Below are 26,190 nucleotides of genomic sequence, written 5' to 3'. Positions count from 1 at the left end.
TATTTATGTAAGGAAAAGAAATCCAAAGTCACATTCCCTCCTTCACACGAACTAAATGCTCTGTTTGAAGGGATGTGGGTGAACCCTGATAAAAAATGTCGTATTCCCAAAAGGATTCACATAGCTTATCCTTTCCCGGTTGAAGACAGGAAAAAATGGGAGTCACCCCCTGTGTTAGACAGTGCACTTTCCAGGTTGACAATGAAGGTAATTCTCCCTGCTCCTGGCACGGCTTCTCTTAAAGAGCCGGCAGACCGCAAAATGGAAACGACATTGAAATCCATTTATGTTACCAATGGTACACTGCTCAGGCCCACTATTGCCTGCGCATGGGTGAGTTGCACTATTGAAAAATGGTCAGAAAGCGTGTAATCAGAAATTGACATGATTGATAAAGACGAGATACTCCTTAAGTTAGGGAATATCAAGGACGCTGCCACCTACATGCTAGAAGCAATGAAGGATTATTGGACTCTTGAGTTCACAAGCCGCTACCATGGCAGTATCGGCTAGGCGGGCGTTATGGATTCGCCAGTGGAACGCGGATGCAGATTCCAAAAGAAACATGGAGGCTCTCCCATATAAAGGTGAGGCCTTATTTGGCGATGGCCTGGATGCGTTAGTGTTGGCGGCTACCGCAGGTAAGTCAACATTTTTGCCCTCTGCGCCTGCACTGGCAAAAAAGACCTATCACCCGCAAATGCAGTCCTTTCGGCCCAATAAATACAAAAAGGCGAGAGGTTCCCCCTTCTTTGCAGGTAGGGGAAGGGGAAAGAAGCCCACACCGGCTCCAGGTTCCCAAGAGCAGAAGTCTGACGCTGGAACTCCCTTGTGGGAGACCGCTCGGGTGGGGGAACGTCTCAAACTCTTCAGCCAGGATTGGATTCTGTCTGGCCTGGATCCCTGGGTGTTGCAAATAGTATCCCAGGGATACAAACTAGAGTTTCAAGACATTCCCCCATGCCGATTTTTCAAATCGACCTTGCCAGCTTCTCCGCCAGAGAGAGAAGCAGTAACAGCGGCAACCAAAACTTATGTCAAGACCAGGTTATAGTCCTGGTACCGTTGTCACAACAAGGGCGGGTTTTTTATTCAAGCCTCTTTGTTGTTCCGAAGCCGGACGGCTCGGTCAGACCGATCCTAAATCTAAAAGATCTGAATTTCTTCCTGAAAAGGTTCAAGTTCAAGATGGAATCACTTCTGGCGGTGATTGCCAGTCTGGAGGAGGGGGACTACTTAGTGTCGGTGGACATAAAGGATGCTTACCTGCATGTTCCCATTTATCCTCCTCACCAGGCTTATCTGAGATTCACAATTCAGGATTGCCATTACCAATTCCAGATGTTACCTTTCGGTCTCTCCACGGCGCCAAGGGTATTCACCAAGGTGATGGCGGAGATGATGGTCCTCCTTCATCAGAAAGGAGTCAATATAATCCCTTATCTGGTAAAGGCGAGATCCAGGGAGCAGTTATTACAAAACATATCCCTCTCCCTGTCAATACTCCAACAACACGGGTGGATCATAAATTACCCAAAATCACAGTTGTAACCGACGACAAGGTTGTCTTTTCTCGGGATGATTCTGGACACAGAAGTTCAGAGAGTATTTCTTCCGCTGGAAAAGGCTCTGGAAATCCAGAAAATGGTAAAACAGATATTGAAACCGTCAAGTGTGTCGATCCATCAGTGCATTCGGTTGTTGGGGAAGATGGTGGCGCCCTACAAGGCCATACAGTTTGTCAGTTTGGAACCGACAGTTTGTCAGTTTTGGAACCGACAGTTTGGAACCGACGACAAGGTTGTCTTTCCTCGGGATGATTCTGGACACAGAAGTTCAGAGTATTTCTTCCGCTGGAAAAGGCTCTGGAAATCCAGAAAATGGTAAAACAGATATTGAAACCATCAAGTGTGTCGATCCATCAGTGCATTCGGTTGTTGGGGAAGATGGTGGCGCCCTATGAGGCCATACAGTTTGTCAGGTTCCATGCCAGAGTATTCCAGTGGGACCTGTTGGACAAGTGGTCGGGGTCACACCTACACATGCACAGAAAGATAATCCTGTCGTCAAAAACCAGGATTTCGCTCCTGTGGTGGTTGCACAGCTCTCACCTGCTAGAGGGACGCAGGTTCAGGATTCAGGACTGGGTCCTAGTAATCACGGATGCAAGTCTTCGAGGCTGGGGAGGAGTCTCTCAGGGAGAAAACTGCCAGGGACGTTGGTCACAACAGGAAGCCTGCCTTCACATAAACGTTCTGGAGCTAAGAGCCATTTACAATGGCCTTCAACAAGCGGTACATCTTCTTCAAGACCGTCCCGTGCAGATCCAGGCGGACAATGTAACAGCAGTCGCATACATAAACAGGCAGGGTGGAACGAAAAGCAGAGCGGCAATGGCAGAGGCGACAAAAATCCTCCGCTGGGCAGAAAAACATCTACAAGCTCTGTCGGCAATATTCATTCCGTGAGTAGACAACTGGGAAGCAGACTTCCTCAGCAGACACGATCTCCATGCAGGAGAGTGGGGCCTCCACCATGAAGTCTTCACAAGGTGACAAATCTTTGGGGAGTTCCTCAAATAGACATGATGGCGTCTCGTCTCAACAAGAAGCTTCAGAGATGCTGTTCCAGGTCGAGAGACCCTCAAGCAGTAGCAGTGGATGCACTGGTGACCCAGTGGGTGTTTCCGTCAGTGTATGTTTTCCCTCCACTTCCGCTGATCCCAAAAGTACTTAGGATCATAAGAAAGACAAGGGTTCGAGCAATCTTCATTGCCCCAGACTGGCCAAGAAGGGCTTGATACCCAAATCTTCAGCAGTTACTCATAGGAGATCCTCGGCCTCTTCCTCCTCGGGAGGACTTACTGCAGCAGGGGCCGTGTGTATACCAAGACTTACCACGGCTATGTTTGACGGCATGGCTGTTGAGCACCGTATCCTAGCCAGGAAGGGTATTCCTAAGGAGGTCATCCCCACCCTTATTCAGGCCGGAAAGGGAATAACGTCAAAAGATTACCACCGTCTTTGGAGAAAATATGTGTCTTGGTGTGAATCCAAGAAAGCTCCTACGGAAGAGTTTCACTTAGGACGTTTTCTCCATTTTTTGCAGGATGGTGTGGAGACGGGCCTACGATTGGGATCAATCAAGGTCCAGATTTCGGCCTTGTCAGTGTTCTTTCAAAAACAATTGGCCTTTCTTCCAGAGGTTCAGACCTTCGTGAAAGGGGTTCTGCACATCCAGCCTCCATTCGTGCCTCCAGTGGCACCATGGGACTTTAACATGGTATTGCAGTTCCTTCAATTGGATTGGATTGAGCCTCTACAAAAGATAGAGTTGAAGTTTCTCACTTGGAAAGTGGTGATGCTTTTGGCATTGGCATCATCAAGGCGGGTGTCGGAATTGGGGGCCTTGTCTCACAAGAGCCCTTACCTGATTTTCCATGAAGATAGGGCAGAGTTGCGAACTCACCAACATTTTCTTCCAAAGGTGGTTTCTGCTTTTCACATAAACCAACCTATTGTAGTGCCAGTAGTTACTGACACATTCACTGATTCAAAGTCTCTAGATGTGGTTAGAGCTTTGAAAATCTATGTTGCTAGAACAGCTCGTATACAGAAAACAGAGGCTCTGTTTGTCCTGTATGATCACAACAAGATTGGCTGTCCTGCTTCCAAGCAGACTATTGCACGTTGGCTATTAGGAATACGATTCAGCAAGCTCATACTACGGCTGGATTGCCATTACCGACGTCGGTAAAGGCCCACCCCACTAGGAAGGTGGGCTCATCCTAGGCGGCTGCCCGGGGGGTCTCGGCATTACAACTTTGCCGAGCAGCTACTTGGTCAGGGTCAAACACATTTGCTAAGTTCTACAAATTTGACACATTGGCCGATGAGGTCGCCTGTACTGGAGCTTTGGTATAGACCCCATGGTCTTGATGTCATCCCCAGCATCCTCTAGGACGTATGAGAAAATAGGATTTTGATAACCTACCGGTAAATCCTTTTCTCCTAGTCCGTAGAGGATGCTGGGCGCCCGTCCCAGTGCGTACTTTACCTGCAGTTTAGTTATTAGAGTTACACAAGTTGTGTTATCTTGGTTTCTGCATGTTGCTGCAATTAGTTTATGCCTGTTGGCGTGTGTTATGTTGAATGCCATGTGTGCGGCATGGTTGAGGGTGTGAGTTGGTAGATATCTCACCACTAGTTAAGTAATTCCTTTCCTCGAAATGTCAGTCTCCCTGGGCACAGTTCCTACAACTGAGGTCTGGAGGAGGGGCATAGAGGAAGGAGCCAGTTCACACCCAATGAAAAGTCTTTAGAGTGCCCATGTCTCCTGCGGATCCCGTCTATACCCCATGGTCTTGATGTCATCCCCAGCATCCTCTACGGACTAGGAGAAAAGGATTTACCGGTAGGTTATCAAAATCCTATTTTTGGCATCCCTAAGTTACTGAATGTTGTCTCCTCAGTGGCTGCTGGAATTACCACACCGCCTACCTGGCAGTGATATTCTACATTTATATTGATATCTCTTTATGAATGTGTGTGTGTAGGGGGTACTGTGAAGAGGAGAAAAAGAACATATGGGAGGTGAGGACACAAGGCTGGTCAAAGAGGAGGGTCCAGGTCACAGTAAACACTGTAAGGTCTGAAGCTGGTTGCAGGGCGGAGGGCGGCCCTGGATCCAGGCAGAGAAGGGCTGTGAGCAGGGAGGAGGTGCAGCAGTCATAAAGGGGATTATCCCCATCCTGATATTGCCCCTGCATTCACTGGCTCCTTTCAGATATTTACCTGTGGGATTGCCTTATTAGGTGTGGTATTGTTAATGAGTAGCAATGTGATCCATACATGTTGGCCAATGGAGTAAGTATAATGTAGTGTGTGCGGTGTATATGGGGTCTCGGGCACCCCTGCACATGCTACACCCATTTTTTCTATACTTACCTCTCAAGAGTTCCACATCGACAATGTTGCAAATCCACCCGGAAAATGGCGCAGTGGCCATTTTCTCGATGTTTTGTGCATGCACTGTAGTGAGACCTGTGTCTATTCTAGTAGACTCTAGCACAGCACTAGAGTCTACTAGCGCGTGCACACATACCACTTCTGGCTAGAGAAGAGGGGGCCCTGATGGAGACTGTACATGACTGCCCTCTTTTCTTAAAGTTTGTTGTAGTGAGGTCTCAATATGGACCTTTCTGCATCTTCTCTGTCCTGCATTATGACACAGATGTGTGCTGATAACATCACACATACTGCGGAGGTGTCCCTTGGTTGTTTAAGAAATGTTTGCTGACTGTGAAAATGTTTGCAGGATTTCATTTTTGTTCCAGCACACTGGGCTAATTGTCTGTTCCACTTGGTTAGTGTGTGAGGTGCTCTGTGCCTTGCAAAAGGTCTGGTATGGGACCAACACGTCTGTTAATGTAATGTATAGATGTGGCCACCCAACTCTAAATCTCTCTGCACATGTTACATCTGCCCCACCTGCAGTGCAATATGGTTTTGCCCATTAGTGTGCTTTTTGGTTTGCTAACAAACCTGAATAAGGCCCTCAGACGGGTGTAGTACTGCTGACCGGCGGTCAGGAGACCACCGGTCATCTTACCGACGCCGGGATCCCGGCAGCATACCGACGCCGGGATCCCGGCGGGGAGGGGCGAGTGTAGCAAGCCCCTTGCGGGCTCGCTGCGCTCGCCACGCTGCGGGCTCGGTGGCGACCTGCGGTCGCCACGGGTTCTATTCCCACTCTATGGGTGTCGTGGACACCCACGAGTGGAAATAGTCCCTGTTGGTCGGCATGCCGACCATCGGGATAGTGAGCCGTCGGGCTGGTGGAGGAGGTCATGTGACTGTCGGTCAGCTGACTGGCGGTCACATGAATACCACCCCCCTCAGACACGATGTATTTGCATGTACGATGCAGCCATCAGATGATACACTCCTGTCAATCACTCTTCCATGAAAACCTCATTTTGAGCTGGATGGCAGCAGCCCCCACGCGCATGTGCATTACAATTGTAGTACATGCTCAGTTTGCCGATAAAAGCTCCATTGAGTAAACATTGGGCATTGCTTACAAACATGAATTAGGCCCAATGTTCCTCCATCCTCTCTGGCTGATCCATCCTTTTGCTGTAGTGGGAGCTTCCTCTGTACATTTCAGAGACAGGACAGACCGTAGCTGATTATATGGATTATTTGTATAACAACTCTTGATACAGTTTGGGAGTGCAGTAACACACCACTGCAGTATCGAAGTCAAACTATCTTACTCACCAACATATTACAGAAGTGTCACATATCAGGACATCCATATTACCATTGTTAAAGAAGATATCCATAGCTAACAAAGAGGAAGATTTATCAAAGCTTGGAGAGTGACAAACTGAAGAGAGATAAAGTACCAGCCAATCAGCTCCTAACTGGCATGGCTGTGTTTGGAAAATGACAGGAGCTGATTGGTTGGTACTTTGGCCCTCATTCCGAGGTGTTCGCTCGCTAGCTGCTTTTAGCAGCATTGCACACGCTAAGCCGCCGCCTACTGGGAGTGAATCTTAGCATAGCAGAATTGCGAACGCAAGATTAGCAGAATTGCGAATAGAAATTTCTTTGCAATTTCTGAGTAGCTCGAGACTTACTCTGCCACTGCGATCAGTTCAGTCAGTTTCGTTCCTGGTTTGACGTCACAAACACACCCAGCGCTCACCCAGACACTCCCCCGTTTCTTCAGACACTCCCGCGTTTTTCCCAGAAACGCAAGTGTTTTTTCGCACACACCCATAAAACGGCCAGTTTCCGCCCAGAAACACCGACTTCCTGTCAATCACACTCTGATCACCAGAAAGAAGAAATTTCTTCATAAAGCCGTGAGTAAAATACCAAACTTCTTAGCAAATTTAATTGGCGCAGGCGCGGTGCGAACATTGCGCATGCGCATTAGCGACTAATCGCTCCGTTGCGAGAAAAAAAATAACGAGCGAACAACTCGGAATGAGGGCTTTGTCTCTCTTCTCCTTCCAAGCTTTGATATATCACCTCAGAAATTCCTGATATAAAAATCAGGACATTTTTGGCAATGTCCAAACAAAACCACCACATATAAATCCATGCCTTAGATATAAATTCAGCAGATAACGGCAATAGACGAGGGCATCTTATTTGCAAATAGTGAAAAAACAACCCACAAATGCAGTCATCACGCTGCACTAAAATGCATGACAAACCTTCATATCAAGGTTATATTAAATATTAGTACAAAATTAACATATATTCAGAAATTAAAAAAATATATAGTTCAGCTCACATTCCAATAGAATAGTGGCCAATGAAATCTTTAATATTTAACAAACAGTGTCAGAGCCATGCATATCTAATGAGAGTTCTTACACAATAAGCAAGAATGTCTGACAAAAAAGCCGGGATATTATTGTCTGCATTCCTACAGACATGTGTTTTGTACCATGAATCACCAAGGGGGTCTGTTTTTTCTCTGTCAGAGAGCAAAGGTTTTATGAGGTAAATATAAAGTGAATCAATATGGAAGACAGGTAAAATAGTCCAGCATAAAGGCATGAGATTATCACAGTCTCAGGTGTAGTTTTACATTGTTTACATTTTGTCCTTGAACGTGCAGCTACAGTATGTGGAAGCAATGGTAGGCCATGCTGTCTGCATACTCCTGAGGAGAGAGGAACGATACACACAGATATTTCAACATTCTTGTTTCTGCTAGCCACTAATCTGGCTTCTTATTTTTTCCAAAAATGATATATTTTTTTTTACTTTTTAAATAAATTTAGAACATTTAGAACACTATAGACCCATTGTAAAATCTCAAAAGGGGTCTGGTAAGTATGTTTACACTCCCCCGGCCCTTACTCCCCCACTCCCCTAACCCTTCCCTTCCTGCAGCCTAACCCTATTCTCCCCCCTCCCTCCCGCAGCCTACCCCTCCCCAGTGATGCCTAAACCTAAACCCCCTTGCCGCCGCCTCACCCTAAGCCCCCCCCCCCCCCCCCCCGATTCTGGTGTTCGGGTTCCCGGCACCGTCATTTTGATCCATGTCAGAATGCCGGCATCTGCATTCCAAGTAGTGTCTGGATTCCGGCACTGGCATCCCGACTGCCGGGATGCCGAACGCCAGTATCCTGAACGTATCCCGTTAAATATATGGAGATATATTGGTTTCTAGGGATTGCCTATTTTATGTGGAAATTAGCATTAAACATTTTCAACTACCTTTTGGCATACAACACTTCTGATAAAAGATAATGTCGGTATGAAAAGATTCCTCATATGATAAATATATAAAAACCCGAGTTCACCCAATATTAATCCAATCAGATTCAGAGATAACCGTTTTAATCTTAAAATTCAAATATACATTTTAAACTTTTTTACATATTATACTGTATCTATGCCAGTGGTTCCCAAACTTTTTTGAATCACAGCGCCCTAGAGTATCAGATTATTTTTCACGGCACCCCTAGGCCAAAAGTTTCTTATTGAGATATTTAGAGAGAGATATTAAATTAAATTAATTGTGTTTATATGTCATCCTTAGGTTCAGTTACGTGGTGATAGACGAGTTTTGCTTCTGTTTGTCCACATATTTTATTATTGGCAGCCACCAGCACTGGTTTTGACTATTCCATTAACAATAAGTAATTTCAATTGGTCCTGGACCACCAACCCAGGGTACCCCTGCAAGTGTCCTGAGGCACCCCAGGGTGCCACTGCACACAGTTTGAGAACCACTGATCTATGCAAACAAAGAATTAACTAGGGGCTGCCCTTGCGTGGGCAGAGTTGTCGTTAGCCATGCTGTTCCGTTCTATAGGCCTAACTCAGACCCGATCGCTAGCAAGCGATTTTTGCACTGCTGCGATCAGATAGTCGCCGCCTATGGAGGGAGTGTATTTTAGCTGTGCAAGCGTATGAACGCATGTGTAGCAGAGCTGTACAAACAGATTTTGTGCAGTCTCTGCGCAGCCCAGGACTTACTCAGCCGCTGCGATCACATCAGCCTGTCCGGAACAGAATTGACGTCAGAAACCCTCTTCAAACGCATGGACACGCCTGCTTTTTCCAGACACTCCCTGAGAACGGTCAGTTGACACCCAATAACGCCTTATTCCTGTCAATCTCCTTGCAATCGTCCATCGCTGAGCGGCGATCCGCTTTGTACCCGTGTGACAGGCCTGCGCATTGCGGTGCATACACATGTGCAGTTTGGACCTGATCGCCCGCTGTGCGAAAACGCACAGCAGCGATCAGGTCTGAATTACCCCCTATATCCACTTTGCATGTCACCCAACGACTTCTTCAGGGGTGTTACTTGTTTAGAGTTAGTTCCTGCTTTATGTTGTCCAAATAACTCTAGAAAATTGGTGATCTTCTGGTATAACTATTAAGTAGTGGCTTCTCAGTATCCTTGCTGTTTACAAACAAATGTTTCTCCCTCCTGATCTGTGCTGCTCTGGAGTCAGATAGAAAGTGGCCATTAAATATATATCTAAAAATACAATAAAAATTACTGTCAAAATCCTATTCAGCAAATTACTTATGAAATCACATACCTGCAATTAAAATAATAATAACAATAATAATAATAACAAATACAGGTTGAGTCTCCCTTATCCAAAATGCTTGGGACCAGAGGTATTTTGGATATGGGATTTTTCCGTATTTTGGAATAATTGCATACCATAATGAGATATCATGGTGATGGGACCTAAATCTAAGCACAGAATGCATTTATGTACATATACACCTTATACACACAGCCCGAAGGTGATTTTAGCCAATATTTTTTTATAACTTTGTGCATTAAACAAAGTGTGTGTACATTCACACAATTCATTTATGTTTCATATACACCTTATACACACAGCCTGAAGGTCATTTAATACAATATTTTTAATAACTTTGTGTATTAAACAAAGTTTGTGTACATTGAGCCATCAGAAAACAAAGGTTTCAATATCTCACTCTCATTCAGAAAAGTCCGTATTTCGGAATATTCCGTATTTCAGAATATTTGGATATGGGATACTCAACCTGTAATAATTTAATGAACTCTTCCCTTCTTTGTATAGAATACTAATGAAATAATTATCTCAAGGGACACAAATAGCATTAACACATTATAAGTAGTATAAGTCAGTCTAGGAGCAAAGCCCAGCAGACAATGTATCATAATAATCTTTTTTTCTCTCTCTAGTTGTTTCCAAGAAAATAGACATTGTCCTTTTGGTTGGCAATGGGACAGTAACCAGTGCGAGTGTGTGCTTGAAAAGAATTCTTCAATTAATAGAAGAAAGAAAGGTACTGTGACTTTAAAGGCAAGAATGGCCTCAGCTCAAACACTGTAAATCTACTGTATATAGTTTTGTACTGGCCCACAGGGGTACAGGGGGACCCCCGCTGGGCCCCATTGGCTGGGGGTTGGACCTCCTCCTCTAGGGATCAGATACCAGACTGTGCACTTGTATTATACATACAGTATGTTACATTATACTGCACAGGACTATGGTGTATATTCTACAGTGCATTACAGTCCATTATTAATATGGTACAATATCATGCATGCACTAGCAGTACTGTAAATACTGTATATATTTATCTAGGGGCCCAGACCATGCACTCTCTAATGGCTAGGCAATCCTCTCTGGCAACTATCACTGAGATCCCCTGGCGGGCCCTTCATGCCCCAGTCCGACACTGACTATATGTGTATAGTAAGATTCAGTTCTTATGTCTGGTTGCCCTTTACAGTTTTGATAATGTATTATTAAGTAATACTTTCTGCTAATACACAGTCTCAATAGTGCTTACATATAAAATACCACTGATAGAGCTAGGGGTGTTTTAATACTGGAAGTGGGATGTCCATAAAGGGATTCTGTGAAGTAATGGCAAATCTTGTAATTATACTAACTGGTCACTTTGGCAGGAAGATTTAATAACACATTATAGAAATTGGGGAAATAATAGTGTTATACCGTTTTCCTTAATAGGTTATTGCAGTTAGATAAAAGCGGGAAAACAGAACCAGGAAATTTTCATTCTGTGAAAAGGAGTGAGGCCTGTGTTACTACTACAGGTTGAGTATCCCTTATCCAAAATGCTTGAGACCAGAGGTATTTTGGATATCGGATTTTTCCGTATTTTGGAATAATTAGATACCATAATGAGATATCATGGTGATGGGACCTAAATCTAAGCACAGAATGCATTTATGTTACATATACACCTTATACACACAGCCCGAAGGTGATTTTAGCAAATATTTTTTATTACTTTGTGCATTAAACAAAGTGTGTCTACATTCACACAGTTCATGTATGTTTCATATACACCTTATATACACAGCCTGAAGGTCATTTATTACAATATTATTAATAACCTTGTGTATTAAACAAAGTTTGTGTACATTGAGGTATCAGTAAAAAAAAAATTCACTATCTCACTCTCACTCAAAAAAGTCCGTATTTTGGAATATTCCGTATTTCGGAATATTTGGATATGGGATACTCAACCTGTATTACTACTACTATTACTACTACTACTAATAATAATAATAATAATAATAATAATAATAATGATTTTATTCATATAGCACTCTTTCTCCAAACAGACTCAAGGCGTTAACAGATTGCAGGAACAAAATACAATACAGAGTCAATGAACACAATAAAGGGGGTTAGCTTTGCATGATATACCGAGACCATGGTATAAATACAAAGGGTGTTGTGGCCCATTTGATTCACCAGTGAAGGGATTCAGGTGAGGCAGCAGTTTTGGGTGCAGTTATAGGTGTACACTGGGCCAGAACAGGCAATGACTGGAACTCATGACCTCATGAATGAGTTAAGATTAAAAGAACAGTAAGCCAACAAAGTGTGACTTCTGTGTATAGATTTATCTACTGTTTCAGAAAATAAATATCAGACAATATTGTTTGCTTTTGGTACAGAGTTGGCCTTATGTGGTGCACACATGGAGTTTGAAGACAGCTGTGAATGTGTCTGCAAGCTTAAATGCCCCAGGAACCATTTACTAAATAAAGAGAACTGCACCTGTAATGAGTGCAGTGAAAGTATATATAGCTGCTGTGAGAAAAGTCAAATATTTCACCCAGAAACCTGCAGGTGAGTTTAATGTCATATATACATGGTGCTACAGTTATATTTAAATTGTCAGTATGTCTGTTGTCTGTAAACACCAGCTCCAAGTCATAGCTATACAATAGACAATTATTGATAGCAGTAAAGTGCTAGTCCAATACTGTAGACAGAGGCGGAACTTGCGCCAGTGCAAGCGGTGCAGTGCACTGGGGCCCAGCGCTGTGAAGGGGCCCATAGCCGGCAGCAGTATAATGAGTCAGACTGATTCATTACACGCTGCCACCGCTGAGCTGCTGCTGCGGGTCCAAACTGATGAAGCCTGTACGCGATCCCAGGCACCAGTGATGTGAGAAGGGTGATCACATCACCCTTCATCTCGGCTGCAGCTCTCAGCTTCCTGGACTGAGTCACTGCATACTGGACAGGGGGGGAGAGGGAGGGGGAGGGAGAGGGGAGTCACGGCAGCAGTGTGTGTGTACAGAAGAGTGAGGACTGAGGAGACGTCACGTCAGTGCACTCAGCCCCTGCACAGTGAGGAGCCTTGCCGGAGCCAGAGCTAGCCTAGGAGGTGGAAAGTGTGGAACTTGTGGAAAATGAAAACATATGTAAAGTAAAGAGTTTGTGTTTTGCTGGCAATGTATGTGTTTAGCTATGGGTGTGTGTGTGTGTGTTTCAGTGTATACTCTATATGTATTTTCCTATGTCTGTTTTGCTGTGTGCGTGTGTGTTTCTGTATATACTGTATATGTATTTTGCTATGTCTGTGTAGCTGTGTGTGTGTGTGTGTGTGTGTGTGTGTGTGTGTGTTTAGCTATGGGTGTGTGTGTGTGTGTCTGTATATACTGTATGTGTATTTGGCTATGTCTGTTTAGCTGTGTGTGTGTGTGTGTGTGTGTGTGTGTGTGTGTGTGTGTTTAGCTATGGGTGTGTGTGTTTCTGTGTATATACTGTATATGTATTTTGCTATGTGTGTTTAGCTGTATTTATGTGTTGTGTGTGTGTGTTTTCTGTGGATGTGTCTGTGTATATGTGTCTTGCTTTGCGTATGTTTTACTATGTGTGTGTGTGTGTGTGTATATCCATATCTATAGATGTAGCCACACTCATCCAACCTGCGATGAGTTCTCATCACGGCATGGATGGCGCGACTAGTGTGCCCATGTCTATGAAGCGCGTGTGTGTGTACGCATGCAAGCCATAGACATCTATGGAGTGAACGGAGGCAGCGACTAGCCACAGCACGGCGTTCACTGCAGCTTGCTGTGATGCGTACGCCAGTTCCAACACATCGCGGCAACGATAAGGCTGTCTTCATCTGTATCTGTCTCACATTCCTGGTTGTAAATGTTGACGTGTGCGTCGCTCTACTGTGTGGCGTACCATGTATAAGGCTCTCTACTGTGTGGCGTACCATGTATAAGGCTCTCTACTGTGTGGCGTACCATGTATAAGGCTCTCTACTGTGTGGCGTACCGTGTATAAGCCTCTCTACTGTGTGGCGTACCGTGTATAAGGCTCTCTACTGTGTGGCGCAACGTGTATAAGCCTCTCTACTGTGTGGCGTACCGTGTATAAGCCTCTCTACTGTGTGGCGCAACGTGTATAAGCCTCTCTACTGTGTGGCGCAACGTGTATAAGCCTCTCTACTGTGTGGCGTACCGTGTATAAGCCTCTCTACTGTGTGGCGCAACGTGTATAAGCCTCTCTACTGTGTGGCGTACCATGTATAAGCTTCTCTACTGTGTGGCGCAACGTGTATAAGCCTCTCTACTGTGTGGCGCAACGTGTATAAGCCTCTCTACTGTGTGGCGTACCGTGTATAAGCTTCTCTACTGTGTGGGGCAACGTGTATAAGCCTCTCTACTGTGTGGTGTAACGTGTATAAGCCTCTCTACTGTGTGGCGTACCGTGTATAAGGCTTTCTACTGTGTGGCGCAACGTGTATAAGCCTCTCTACTGTGTGGCGTACCGTGTATAAGCCTCTCTACTGTGTGGCGCAACGTGTATAAGCCTCTCTACTGTGTGGCGTACCATGTATAAGCCTCTCTACTGTGTGGCGCAACGTGTATAAGCCTCTCTACTGTGTGGCGTACCATGTATAAGCTTCTCTACTGTGTGGCGCAACGTGTATAAGCCTCTCTACTGTGTGGCGTAACATGTATAAGCCTCTCTACTGTGTGGCGTACCGTGTATAAGCCTCTCTACTGTGTGGCGCAACGTGTATAAGCCTCTCTACTGTGTGGCGTACCGTGTATAGGCTTCTCTACTGTGTGGGGCAACGTGTATAAGCCTCTCTACTGTGTGGTGTAACGTGTATAAGCCTCTACTGTGTGGCGTAATGTGTATAAGCCTCTCTACTGTGTGGCGTAACGTGTATAAGCTTCTCTATTATGTGGGGTATTCAATTTCGGCTAGCCGAAAAAACGGTATAATTCGACCATGGGTATTTAATTGCGGGCGTTTTCGCCCATTTTTTAATCCCTTTTCGCCCATGACGTTTCACTTTTTTTGTCGAATTGACATGGGAGAAAACAGACCCAAAAAACGGGCGAAAATGCCTGCAAATTCGTCAAAACGCATGGCTCACCAGGAAATTCACAGATCCACGTGGTTTTCGTTCGTGCTGGATTTTTTGACCAGTTGAAAAATCCTGCACATGCATTGAATAGGGGGAATGTCATTCGCCCTAAAAATGACCAATAATTGACGATTTTTAGACTGGATGAAAAATCCGGCAATAATTGAATACCCCCCTATGTGTTGTAACATGTATAAGCTTCTCTACTGTGTGGCGCACCCTGTATAAGGATCTCTACTGTGTGGCGCACCCTGTGTAAGGCTCTATACTGTGTGGCGAACCCTGTATAAGGCTCTCTACTGTGTGACGTACTATGTATAAGCTTCTCTACTGTGTGGCGCAACGTGTATAAGGCGCTCTACTGTGTGGCGCAACGTGTATAAGGCGCTCTACTGTGTGGCGCAACGTGTATAAGGCTCTCTTCTGTGTGGTGTACTGTGTATAAGCTTCTCTACTGTGTGGCGTACTGTGTATAAGGCTCTCTACTGTGAATTGGGAGTACTACTGTGTGGCGACACCCCTTGTTAGTGAGATAAAACACCGTATTTTGGGTGACGCCATTTCCCTGTTTTTAATATGGGAGGGGGCCCAATGCATATTGTTGCACCTGGGCCCACCATTCTCTAGTTCCGCCACTGACTGTAGAAGTCTCCATTCAAAAATAAATCTGCTCACTGCTCTTTCCAGCCAATAATCCATAAACAAATACAGTACACTACATATTCCACTATCAGTGTTCCTCCATACATATTGTGCATACACATTATACTAGCAGTGCTTCCCCCACATTTCCCTGTCATACTATAGTATAAGTATTGTCCCATTACACTCTCTTTCTTTCTCCAGGATCATAGTATAGTGGCTGCTCCTAACACTACAGACTTTGCACAGTCTTGTACAGTATGTTCTGAAACAGCCAATCATAATTTCTAAAGCTAAACAGAACTTAAGTCCAGTAAACAACTCTGGAGTGGGGTTCCTATCAAAGTGGAATTCAACACAAGCTGCCTAGCACTGGGAATGATTGATGACCTAGGGCAGGGATGGGGAACTTGCAGCCATCCAGCTGTTGTTGAACTACACATCCCAGCATACCCTGCAACAGTTTTAGCATGAGCAGATAGCAAAACTGTAGCAGGGCATGCTGGTATGTGTAGTTCAACACCAGCTGGAGGGCCAAAGGTTCCCCATCCCTGACCTAGGGAATAGGAATAAATTGTAAATTGACAGTTATGAGCTGACTGGCTGGGGCTTTTATCACCTTGCAGTTATCACTGGTTTATCACTTCCTTATGCCTTCTCCAGGTTAATACATCTGCCCCTGTGCGCCAAGGGGAAGCCCCATGAGTCAGTGTACTTACAATAGTGTTGCTTTCACACAGCAGATAAACTCTTTTTTTTTTTACTCAATTCAGGTTATTACTGCCAGGTGGATTCCTGTGCCCTATATGGATGGATAAATGTCAGGTTCTAGATTTGTTTTGGGCTCTGGGCTAGGACCAGTGGGCAGGTCTGGTTTGAATTGCAGTTTTACCTACTGAATATGGCTGAGCAGGAGGGAGGACTGATTATATACTAGGTTGAGGAGGTTATTTGCTATCTAGTTGTGGTAGTACTGCTAACATACAGTATTCCTAGGATGCAAATCAGCCTGAGTAATACACGTCACTAGGGATACATGTAATCTGCTATAGTAATGTATGAATAGCTGAAGAATGCTGGTAGAGACAGGTACTGCACAGAGGTAGCTGGATTGTAGCTGGAAGTGGAACTACACACAGAAGGTAGTGATATACACATAGGATGCATTTACAAACATGCCTACTATGGAGAGCACACTGGTGATGGAGCACACTGATTACAGGATTAATGGTGCATACTAGAGAGCATGCATGTAGACTGCAGCTAGTACGGAAAGTTGGTAACTATGTGCACTGAAGACTGTAGCTGAGACTGCAAGCTACTGTAGTAACAATGGCCCTCATTCCGAGTTGTTCGCTCGCAAGCTGCTTTTAGCAGCTTTACACACGCTAAGCCGCCGCCTACTGGGAGTGAATCTTAGCTTCTTAAAATTGCGAACGAAAGATTCGCAATATAGCGAAAAGACATCTCTGTGCAGTTTCTGAGTAGCTCGAGACTTACTCGGCATCTGCGATCAGTTCAGTGCTTGTCGTTCCTGGTTTGACGTCATAAACACACCCAGCGTTCGCCCAGACACTCCTCCGTTTCTCCAGCCACTCCCGCGTTTTTCCCAGAAATGGTAGCGTTTTTTCACACACACCCATAAAACGGCCACTTTCCGCCCAGAAACACCCACTTCCTGTCAATCACATTACGACCACCAGAACGAAGAAAAAACCGTGAGTAAAAAAACCTAACTGCATAGCAAATTTACTTTGCGCAGTCGCACTGCGGACATTGCGCATGCGCACTAAGCGGAAAATCGCTGCGATGCGAAAAAATTTAACGAGCGAACAACTTGGAATTACCCCCAATGTACATTTGGAGAGCTGCAGCTAATACTGCAGAGAGATAGGAGATGCACACTGGTGTAGCATGGAAGCTCTGAGCAATGTGGAATTCAGGAAGCTGAAAGCCAGAGGGAGCAGGTACAGTAATGTGTACAGCAGTGGGTTTAGCACACTGGAAATAGTGGAGAGCACCTAGCTATGGTATCTGGCACTGGGAATGTGCATAGCCGCAGTATAGTACACTGGAACTGAGGTAGCCAACACTGGCAACAGGCAAGTACTCTGTGGAAGCCAGGAAGTCAGGCTACTTATGAAGTTATACTGGCAATGAGTAGGTGCATCTGAGGAGTTTAAATGTTATCTGGACAGGCATTGGGTACAGGCGGTAATATGGGAAGATAGTATGCAACAGAGTCAACTGATCAAAGAAACATGGTGGCACCAATAAAGTCCGGCCACAGGGAAAACGCCATCATGAATAATAGTAGAAAGGCACAGTATATGTATCTTTGAAGTGAAATGTAAAGAAGCAGCAGCACTAGATTGGATACCAGGATCTGATACTCCAATGCCTGACAGTAAGTAGCTTACATAAGAAAAGAAAAACACTACATAGTGTCATACTGCTTTTAATATAACAATATCAGATAAAAATGTACATTTATAATCATGAAGTACTGAGATTGCATGCCTACCAGAACGTAGGTAGAATTCATCAGTAACAGCAAGATGGAAAAAGCCCAGGCAAAAGTCACTGGTCTCACCACTCTCTTCAGCTTGATCTAAGCCTGCCATCTCAGAGCCTGACAGTGCATACACTCTCACCGTGTTTTGACAGTAAATGGATCTTTGTCCAGGTTTGCAAGGGGGAGTGCTCAACCTGTGGAAAGGGTTCTGCAATTTATATTTGGCCATACAACGGAAATAGAGTCTATTTAATTTATATTTATTACTAGCTGAAGTTCCCAGCGTTGCCCAGGTTTATATGTCCAGTTATTAAGTTATCAATGAGTTGGATGTAACTGTCAACATATTAAAAATAATTAGCAGCTTAGTAGCTCTTCCAACACACCCATAAGGTGGCCACCCAGTGTCATTTTTGTTTCTGGGGTTTTGCCAATAGACCTGAGGACCTCCCATGACACCAACTCCCTAGTATGTCTTCTGGGATAGATTGTTAACACTCTGTGAAGTTTTCCTCAAAATTCATCCAGTGGAAGGCCCAGAACAGGCTCCCTGGGTCAAAGTTCTGCCCAGTGTACACCACTGGGAGGTCCACGTGGGACTCCAACCCCCTAGTATGTCTTCTGGGATCCAATGTTACCAGTCTGTAAAGTTTTGTGTCAAATCCATCCAGAGAAAAGCCCATAACAGGCTCCATGTGTCAAAGTTCTGCCCAGCGTACACCAACGGAAGGTCCGACTGGAACCTCAACCCCCTGGCATGTCTTCAAGGATATAATATTACCACTCTGAAGTTTTCTTTCAAATCTATCCAGTGGAAAAAAACAGAACAGGCTCCCTGAGTCAAAGTTCTGCCTGGAGCATTACGCTGTGTGATCTGACTGACCCCAACCCCCTAGTATATCTTCTGGGATCCAATGTTACCACTGTCATGATTGGCAGGCCGATTCTCCAGATACATCAATCTGAGAATTGCCACCAGTGACTTATGGTTTCCTAAGCATGTGTGGTTAATGAAACCATGTAACTGCCACCAGCAAAAGTTTCTTTAGTGATACCACACTAGGTAAGCTCTTGTTCTTACCTCCATACAGAAGTATTAATTGCACACTACTTAGATATGTACCTTTAACCTCAAAGGCTCGCAGATTGACCAAGAAACACGGGTAATATGCTAGAATTAATTATATTTTAATTCAAACAAAATAATCCAAGGTATGACATAAAAAATTATAAGATTACAAATATGGACAGGAAATATAGTACATACAAATCTCAGAAAAATAAACGGAATAATATTTCAGAATTTAGCACGTACACAAAGAACTTAGGCGAATCCAATGTGAGGGGACTTCAAACTTTAGGATGGTGCATTTCCCAGCTCTCGAGGCTGAATCCCCAAAGAAAATAAACAGTTGAGGGAGAAGTGTAGTTATACTCACAGCTGTACTCGCTCCCTCCCACCTTATTATTTTAACTATCTCAGTGCTGGACACTGGACATTTAAGGAATCATTCACTCCCTCCACGTAATTGTCTTGCAATAGATAGGGGAGGGGGGAGTTCACCCAGATGGGCACAACATTCCAGTACTTCCTGGAGGTGAAACTCACATGACCTGGTCTGGTTATTGGAGAATGAATGTTTCCCATCCTCCATTTTTTTATTGCAGGGGTCCGGATAAGAGATCTTTATCTAGTTTTATGAATCCAGGGCCATCAATTCCCTTTTCCCAGGTCTGTGTATACATAGGGTCACATATACGACACATGCTATTGATCCATCCAGGTGAAATACATCCATTTATTTACATACTATATATAAGATAAGATACAATTCTGATACTGCTGCCTGCGTGTAAATGTAACATCCCAGTCACAACCACTCTGTTAAGTTGTCTTCCAAAATCCATCCAGTGGAAGTCCCTGAACAAATTCACTGGGTCAAAGTTCTGCCCAGCGCATTCTGCTATGAGGTCTGGTCAGGACAGTAACCATATATACACACACACACACACACACACACACACACACACACACACACACACACACACACACACACACACACACACACACACTTGTGCTCATAAGTTTACACACCCTAGCAGAATTTGTGATTTTCTGGCCATTTGTCAGAGAATATGAATGATAACTCACAAACTTTTCTTTCACTCATGGTTAGTGGTTGGGTGAAGCCATTTATTGTCAAACAACTGTGTTTACTCTTTTTAAATCATAATGACAACAGACTCTACCCAAATGACCCTGATCAAAAGTTTACATACCCCAGTTCTTAATATCGTGTATTGCCCCCTTTGACATCAATGACAGCTTGAAGTCTTTTATGGTAGTTGTGGATGAGGCTCTTTATTTTCTCAGATGGTAAAGCTGCCCATTCTTCTTGGCAAAAAGCCTCCAGTTCCTGTAAATTCTTGGGCTGTCTTGCATGAACTGCACGTTTGAGATCTCCCCAGAGTGGCTCAATAATATTGAGGTCAGGAGACTGAGATGGCCACTCCAGGACCTTCACTTTATTCTGCTGTAGCCAATGACAGGTCGACTTGGCCTTTTGTTTTGGATCATTGTTATGTTGGAACGTCCAAGTACGTCCCATGCGCAGCTTCCGGGCTGATGAGTGCAAATTTTCCTCCAGTATTTTCTGATAACATGCTGCATTCATCTTGCCATCAATTTTGACCAAGTTTCCAGTGCCTTTGTAGCTCACACATCCCCAAAACATCAGCGATCCACCTCCGTGTTTCACAGTAGGAATGGTGTACCTTTCATCATAGGCCTTGTTGACTCCTCTCCAAATGTAATGTTTATGGTTGTGGCCATAAAGTTAAATTTTGGTCTCATCACTCGAAATGACTTTGTTCCAGAAGTTTTGAGGCTTGTCTCTGTGCTGTTTGAAGTATTGTAAGCGGCTTTGTGGCATTTGCGTAGTAATGGCTTTCTTCTGGCGACTCGACCATGCAGACCATTTTTCTTCAAATGCCTCCTTATTGTGCATCTTGAAACAACCACACCACTTTTTTTCAGAGAGTCCTGTATTTCAGCTGAAGTTATTTGTGGATTTTTCTTTGCATCCCGAACAATTTTCCTGGCAGTTTTGGCTGAAATTTTAGTTGGTCTACCTGACCGTGATTTGGTTTCCACAGAATCCCTCATTTTCCACTTCTTAATTAGAGTTTGAACACTGCTGATTGGCATTCTCAATTGCTTGGATATTTTTTTATATCGCTTTCCTGTTTTATACAGTTCAATTACCTTTTCCCGCAGATCCTTTGACAATTCTTTTGCTTTCCCCATGACTCAGAATCCAGACACGTCAGTGAAGCGCTGGATGAAAGATGCAAGGGTCTTTCAGGAGTCCAGAAATTCACTGACCTTTTATACAAACACACACACTGATTACAAGCAAACAGATCACAGGTGAGGATGGTTACCTTTAGTAGCCATTCAAACCCATTTGTGTCAACTTGTGTGCATGTTATCAGGCCAAAATCTACAGGGTATGTAAACTTTTGATCAGGGTCATTTGGGTAGTTTCTGTTGTCATTATGATTTAAAAAGAGTAAACACAGTTATTTGACAATAAATGGCTTCACCCAACCACTAACCATGAGTGAAAGAAAAGTTTGTGAGTTATCATTCATATTCTCTGACAAATGGCCAGAAAATCACAAATTCTGCTAGGGTATGCAAGCTTATGAGCACAACTGTATTTATACACATACAGTATATACACACATATAGATAGATAGACTTATTTCAATATTTTTTGTGTTTCCCTCCTCTGTCTTCATTTATCCCCCCTCCCAATTTCTTCCTTTTCTCATTCACAATGAAATATGTGTTTGACACCAACATTCTAATATTTTCTCTCTCTCCTATAGTTGTAAAGATGATTGCCCATTCCGTGCCACAGTGTGCCCAGATGGTAGGAAAGTCTGTGCAAAGTATTTTAACTGCTTGAAAAGAGGACATTTTTCATACCACAACAGAGAAAACCCATGAATAAACTTCTTGATTTCTAGTTCTTTCCAAATAAACATTTCCAGACTCTAAAATGAAAGCGCACATTTATGTATGTATTGAATATCTTTTCAGGCCACTTAGTATTAATAAACTGGACAATACTTTTCCACTGCTTCTATATTAATAACAATTTAAAACAATGTTCAGTGTTTTGATTAAAAAAACTGTTTCTTAATGAACCATGATAATATGGATGGGCTATGAAATGTATGTTTAATGCTTACAATGCACAGAAAAACCAAGGTCACCAATTCTGTCATTTTGAGTAAATAGACCAAAACTTGTACCACAGTAACCAGTCTTATCTATTTGTGTATTTTAATTTGCCACCAACTGCATACGTGTGGTAGATGGACAACAGCTCTTCTCTGGCTTCCCATGATCTGGGCATTAAAACTGAATGCTGACGTGTCCCCAGTTTGGGCTCCCACATATGGCTCCACAGTGTACACAGATCTGAATGCTCAGACACAACACTATCTGCCAGTGTGGGAAGCTGCATTTCAGGCCATAGATGTTTCATTCAATAGTAAGCTGAATTTCTGGATTCCGTTACTGCATAATATAAGATGGATCAATGGTTCTGTACATATCAACACATTTTTTTAAATGAAGTCTTTTTCATTTTAACAAAATAAAATGAATCTGCTGATGTTTACATGACACTTACAGGACTATGTGTGTAAATACAGATAGTTGTCCATGACATGCCAATGAGTCATGAAGAAGCCTATTACACACTTATTCCCATCTCCTTTTGTGGAAATCCCAACAAATATTAGAATCTAACAGCAAACATGGTTATTATATCTGTACAAGAATCTGGTTTATTTACCTTCTTAGGATTTGTAAATCTTAAAATTGATAATGGTTGTGCTGAACTTGCTGGTTGGCAGATTAGATGAGAGCTTGGGGAATTAGTGATGTAATCAGATGTTTGGAGCATTGTCTGGCTTAGTGCTTATATTAGGGTCCCACTCAGTATTAACAGAGCTATTGGTCAATATCAGTACCAATATCACTGTATGTGTGGCCATCATTAGTACTAATAACAATGTGGCCCTTGTATCTATTGTTTTCTATAATGTAACAAACTGAATGTGGCTCACCAATGCCACACCACTTGCATATAATTGTTTCCCCACTTTATTTTTATTTGTAAGCACTGCATTGTACATCTAGCAGCTGACCCCTCCCCTAGTTCAGTAAGTGATCTATTTCTATTTAGTGTACCAAGATTGGGGCTCTCTGGATGGGTTCTCCCCTCTCTATCCACATGCCTCTGTCCTTTTTTCTACACCACCCTGTCTCTGCCTCCTCCCATCCCTCTCACTTCCCTTTCTACAAACTTTTGGGTCGGGACTCACATAGGGCCAGGCTGATGACTACGTAGATCTTTCAGTCAATGATCTGAGGGGTCTGAATGAAATCAGTTGAACTGTTTGTTACTTCAGCCTCATAAGATCACAGGCAGCTCCATCCCACCACAGTGCTCTGTGTCTCCTGGCCCACACAGCAGCAAACATTCAGCCAGCAGTGGACTACAGCAGTCAGACTCAGAGGGGCAAACTGCCAGCCAGCAGGACTCTCTGAGTTTGTGAAATTAAGTGCACCCTGGGGGAGGAACAGAATGTGTGATGATTGATGTGGAGGAGGGGCAAGTGCCAGCAGCAGGAGAGCATGATGGGGAAGGAGGGGAGCACTGAACACAGACCATATAGGATGTGTCTGTTGAGTGGGGAACAAGGGAACACACAGTGTGGGATGTGGAGAGGGAACACACATAATTAAACATCCACTGCCTCTCCCTAGCCATACTCTGCCTCCCACTGCCACCATCCGCCTTCCCATCACTCTCTACTTGTCACTCACTGCCTTCTTTTGTCACCCACTGCCTCTCCCTGCCAACTGTTGTCTTCCTTTACCACCCACTGTGTCTCGCTAGTCACCTACTGCCTCTTCCTAGTCACCCACTGCCCCTTTATAGTGTCCCTCACCACTTTCCCATGACAACACGCTGCGCTGTCCCGATTTAATCCTGGAGGGATGGGGGCAAAAAGAGATGTTTCATGTTTACTTTTGTTTGTATCGCAAAATATCACAAACATCTTAAACACATAATAAAATCTATTATCTTAAGACACAGCTTACAATATACTGTACAGATCCAGGCATCACACCTACTTAAACATATAACAACATAGGATACATGTTTTTACTCAAATAGGAGCAAAAAATAAAATAAAATAGAGGGATTGTTTGGAAGGAGAGAGAGATTAATGTATCAAAAGAAAGCATCAATGGGCTTATTCTGAGTTGGAAACAAAGCAAACCTTGAACCTTAAAACAATTATTTATTTTATTTTTGCATGCAGGTTTAATACTGGCTGCTTCTGCATGTAGTCCACAAATGTTACTCCTAATTCTAAATCTCTCTGCAAAGTGCAAAGTTACTTTTTTTTTTTTTAGCTTTGCTGCCAGCTCTGTATCAGTCCCCAAATGGGTACGTCATAACTCAGGGTATCAATAGGTGGGATAGGAGCAGGCTTGGACTGGCCCACAGGGGGACAGGGGAAACCACCGGTGGGCCCCACTGCCTGAGGGCCCACTTCCTGCTCTAAGGATCAGGTTCCAGACTGTGCACTTGAATTATACATTATACATATGTTACCTTATACTGGACTATGGTTTATTTACTACAGTTCATTGCTGTTATTAATATGTTATTAATCTGATACAATATCATGCATGCAGCATGTGAATTTACTGTATATATTTATGAAGGAGCCCACACCTTGCACTCTCTAATGGTTAATCAATCCAATGAGGTGGCAGACCCCACCCCCACTGCAGACTGGCCACACCCCTAAACATGGGCCCCTACCACTGCATTCCCCCGGTAGGCCCTACATGCCCCAGTCCGACACTGGATATGAGTGGCCTCCAGAAAAAGAAGGGGCTTTATGGTGGATCAGGCATGGTATATTGTGGGGTTGCTATGTATGAGTGGGTTGCAGATGATTTACCGACGAACACAATACTGACAGCCATTGACCTACAGTCAATATACCAACACGGTCAAAATACCGACATTCATTATGGTAGCATGTTCAGAATACCGGGGATAATTCTGAGTTGATCGCAGCAGGATTTTTGTTAGCAGTTGGGCAAAACCATGTGCACTGCAGGGGAGGCAGATATAACATGTGCAGAGAGAGTTAGATTTGGGTGTGGTGTGTTCAATCTGCAATCTAAATTGCAGTGTAAAAATAAAGCAGCCAGTATTTACCCTGCACAGAAACAAAATAACCCACCCAAATCTAACTCTCTCTGCACATGTTATATCTGCCTCCCCTGCAGTGCACATGTTTTTGCCCAACTGCTAACAAAAATCCTGCTGCGATCAACTCAGAATTACCCCCACCGTCATGCGTTTTTAAGGAATTTTTCCCCCAAAACAGACTTGTTCATACTTTACCATCGCAGTGGACCGGGAGGAGGAATATAATAGTGTGCCGAGTGCAGCGAGCCATGCGAGGGGACGCAGAACACTTAGACGGTGTCCATGTCGATCTATGTCGACATTAACACAAATAAAACAAGAAAAACCCATGTCGGTATTTTGACAAACTCATTCTCCCAGATCAGAAGTAGCAGATACCAGGAACTACTGTAGATTTACTATTAACGTTTTTTCTGCAATGTTTGAAACAGACATAATTCAGAAATATTGTTGAAAACTGCACTGTTTGAACTATCTGTCCATTCACAATATACGAGGAGGCCCAATAAATGTACTAGACATCATTATATATTAAGGGAACAAACACAATAAATAACTTATGGGGGAAAATTATTTTATTATTTTTATATATGCGGGGATATGATTAATGTATGATTATAACATTAAATTAAGTATATTTAACATTGGAGGCAATACTATTTTATGGGGGCAATAACAACGTATTTATGATTGGGCAACTCAACTTATTATTTCAAGACGTGGGCACCATCTATAGTGCCATGTAATAATACCTGCTCTCATCATAGTTTTTTTCCCCAATTAACAACCAGAGATTTATCTTAATAAATATTGCCCAAATAAATAATCGATGACTCCTTTTTTGTTCTGAATGACCAAGCAGCTAAAACATGATGTGGATTGAGCCATCTTGCCTCTCAATCACTTCAGAATTTCTAACTTTTTCTCCTGCAGTTTTTTCTGTAGATTTGTGGAACCACAGGTTGATAAATGTCAGTTTGTTTTCTTACCATATAAAAAACGT

General features: G+C 43.6%; 1 protein-coding gene across 2 annotated transcripts in view; it reads left to right on the top strand.

The window, feature by feature from the left end:
* The window catches only part of VEGFD (vascular endothelial growth factor D), a 142,446-nt gene extending 120,251 nt beyond the window's left edge, over positions 1–22,195 (top strand). For both annotated transcript variants that reach the window (XM_063955794.1, XM_063955795.1), the window contains exons 5-7: positions 10,228–10,331; positions 11,983–12,157; positions 21,763–22,195. In XM_063955794.1, coding sequence (XP_063811864.1) covers positions 10,228–10,331; positions 11,983–12,157; positions 21,763–21,883 — 400 coding nt within the window. In that variant the 3' untranslated portion in view covers positions 21,884–22,195. The remainder of the gene's footprint in view (positions 1–10,227; positions 10,332–11,982; positions 12,158–21,762) is intronic.
* Positions 22,196–26,190: the final 3,995 nt, after the last annotated feature.

The sequence above is a fragment of the Pseudophryne corroboree genome, chromosome 2 (assembly GCF_028390025.1).
Source record: "Pseudophryne corroboree isolate aPseCor3 chromosome 2, aPseCor3.hap2, whole genome shotgun sequence".
NCBI lineage: Eukaryota > Metazoa > Chordata > Amphibia > Anura > Myobatrachidae > Pseudophryne > Pseudophryne corroboree.
The sequence above is the reverse complement of the archived record's forward strand: the minus strand, read 5'-3'. Positions and strand labels throughout refer to the sequence as shown.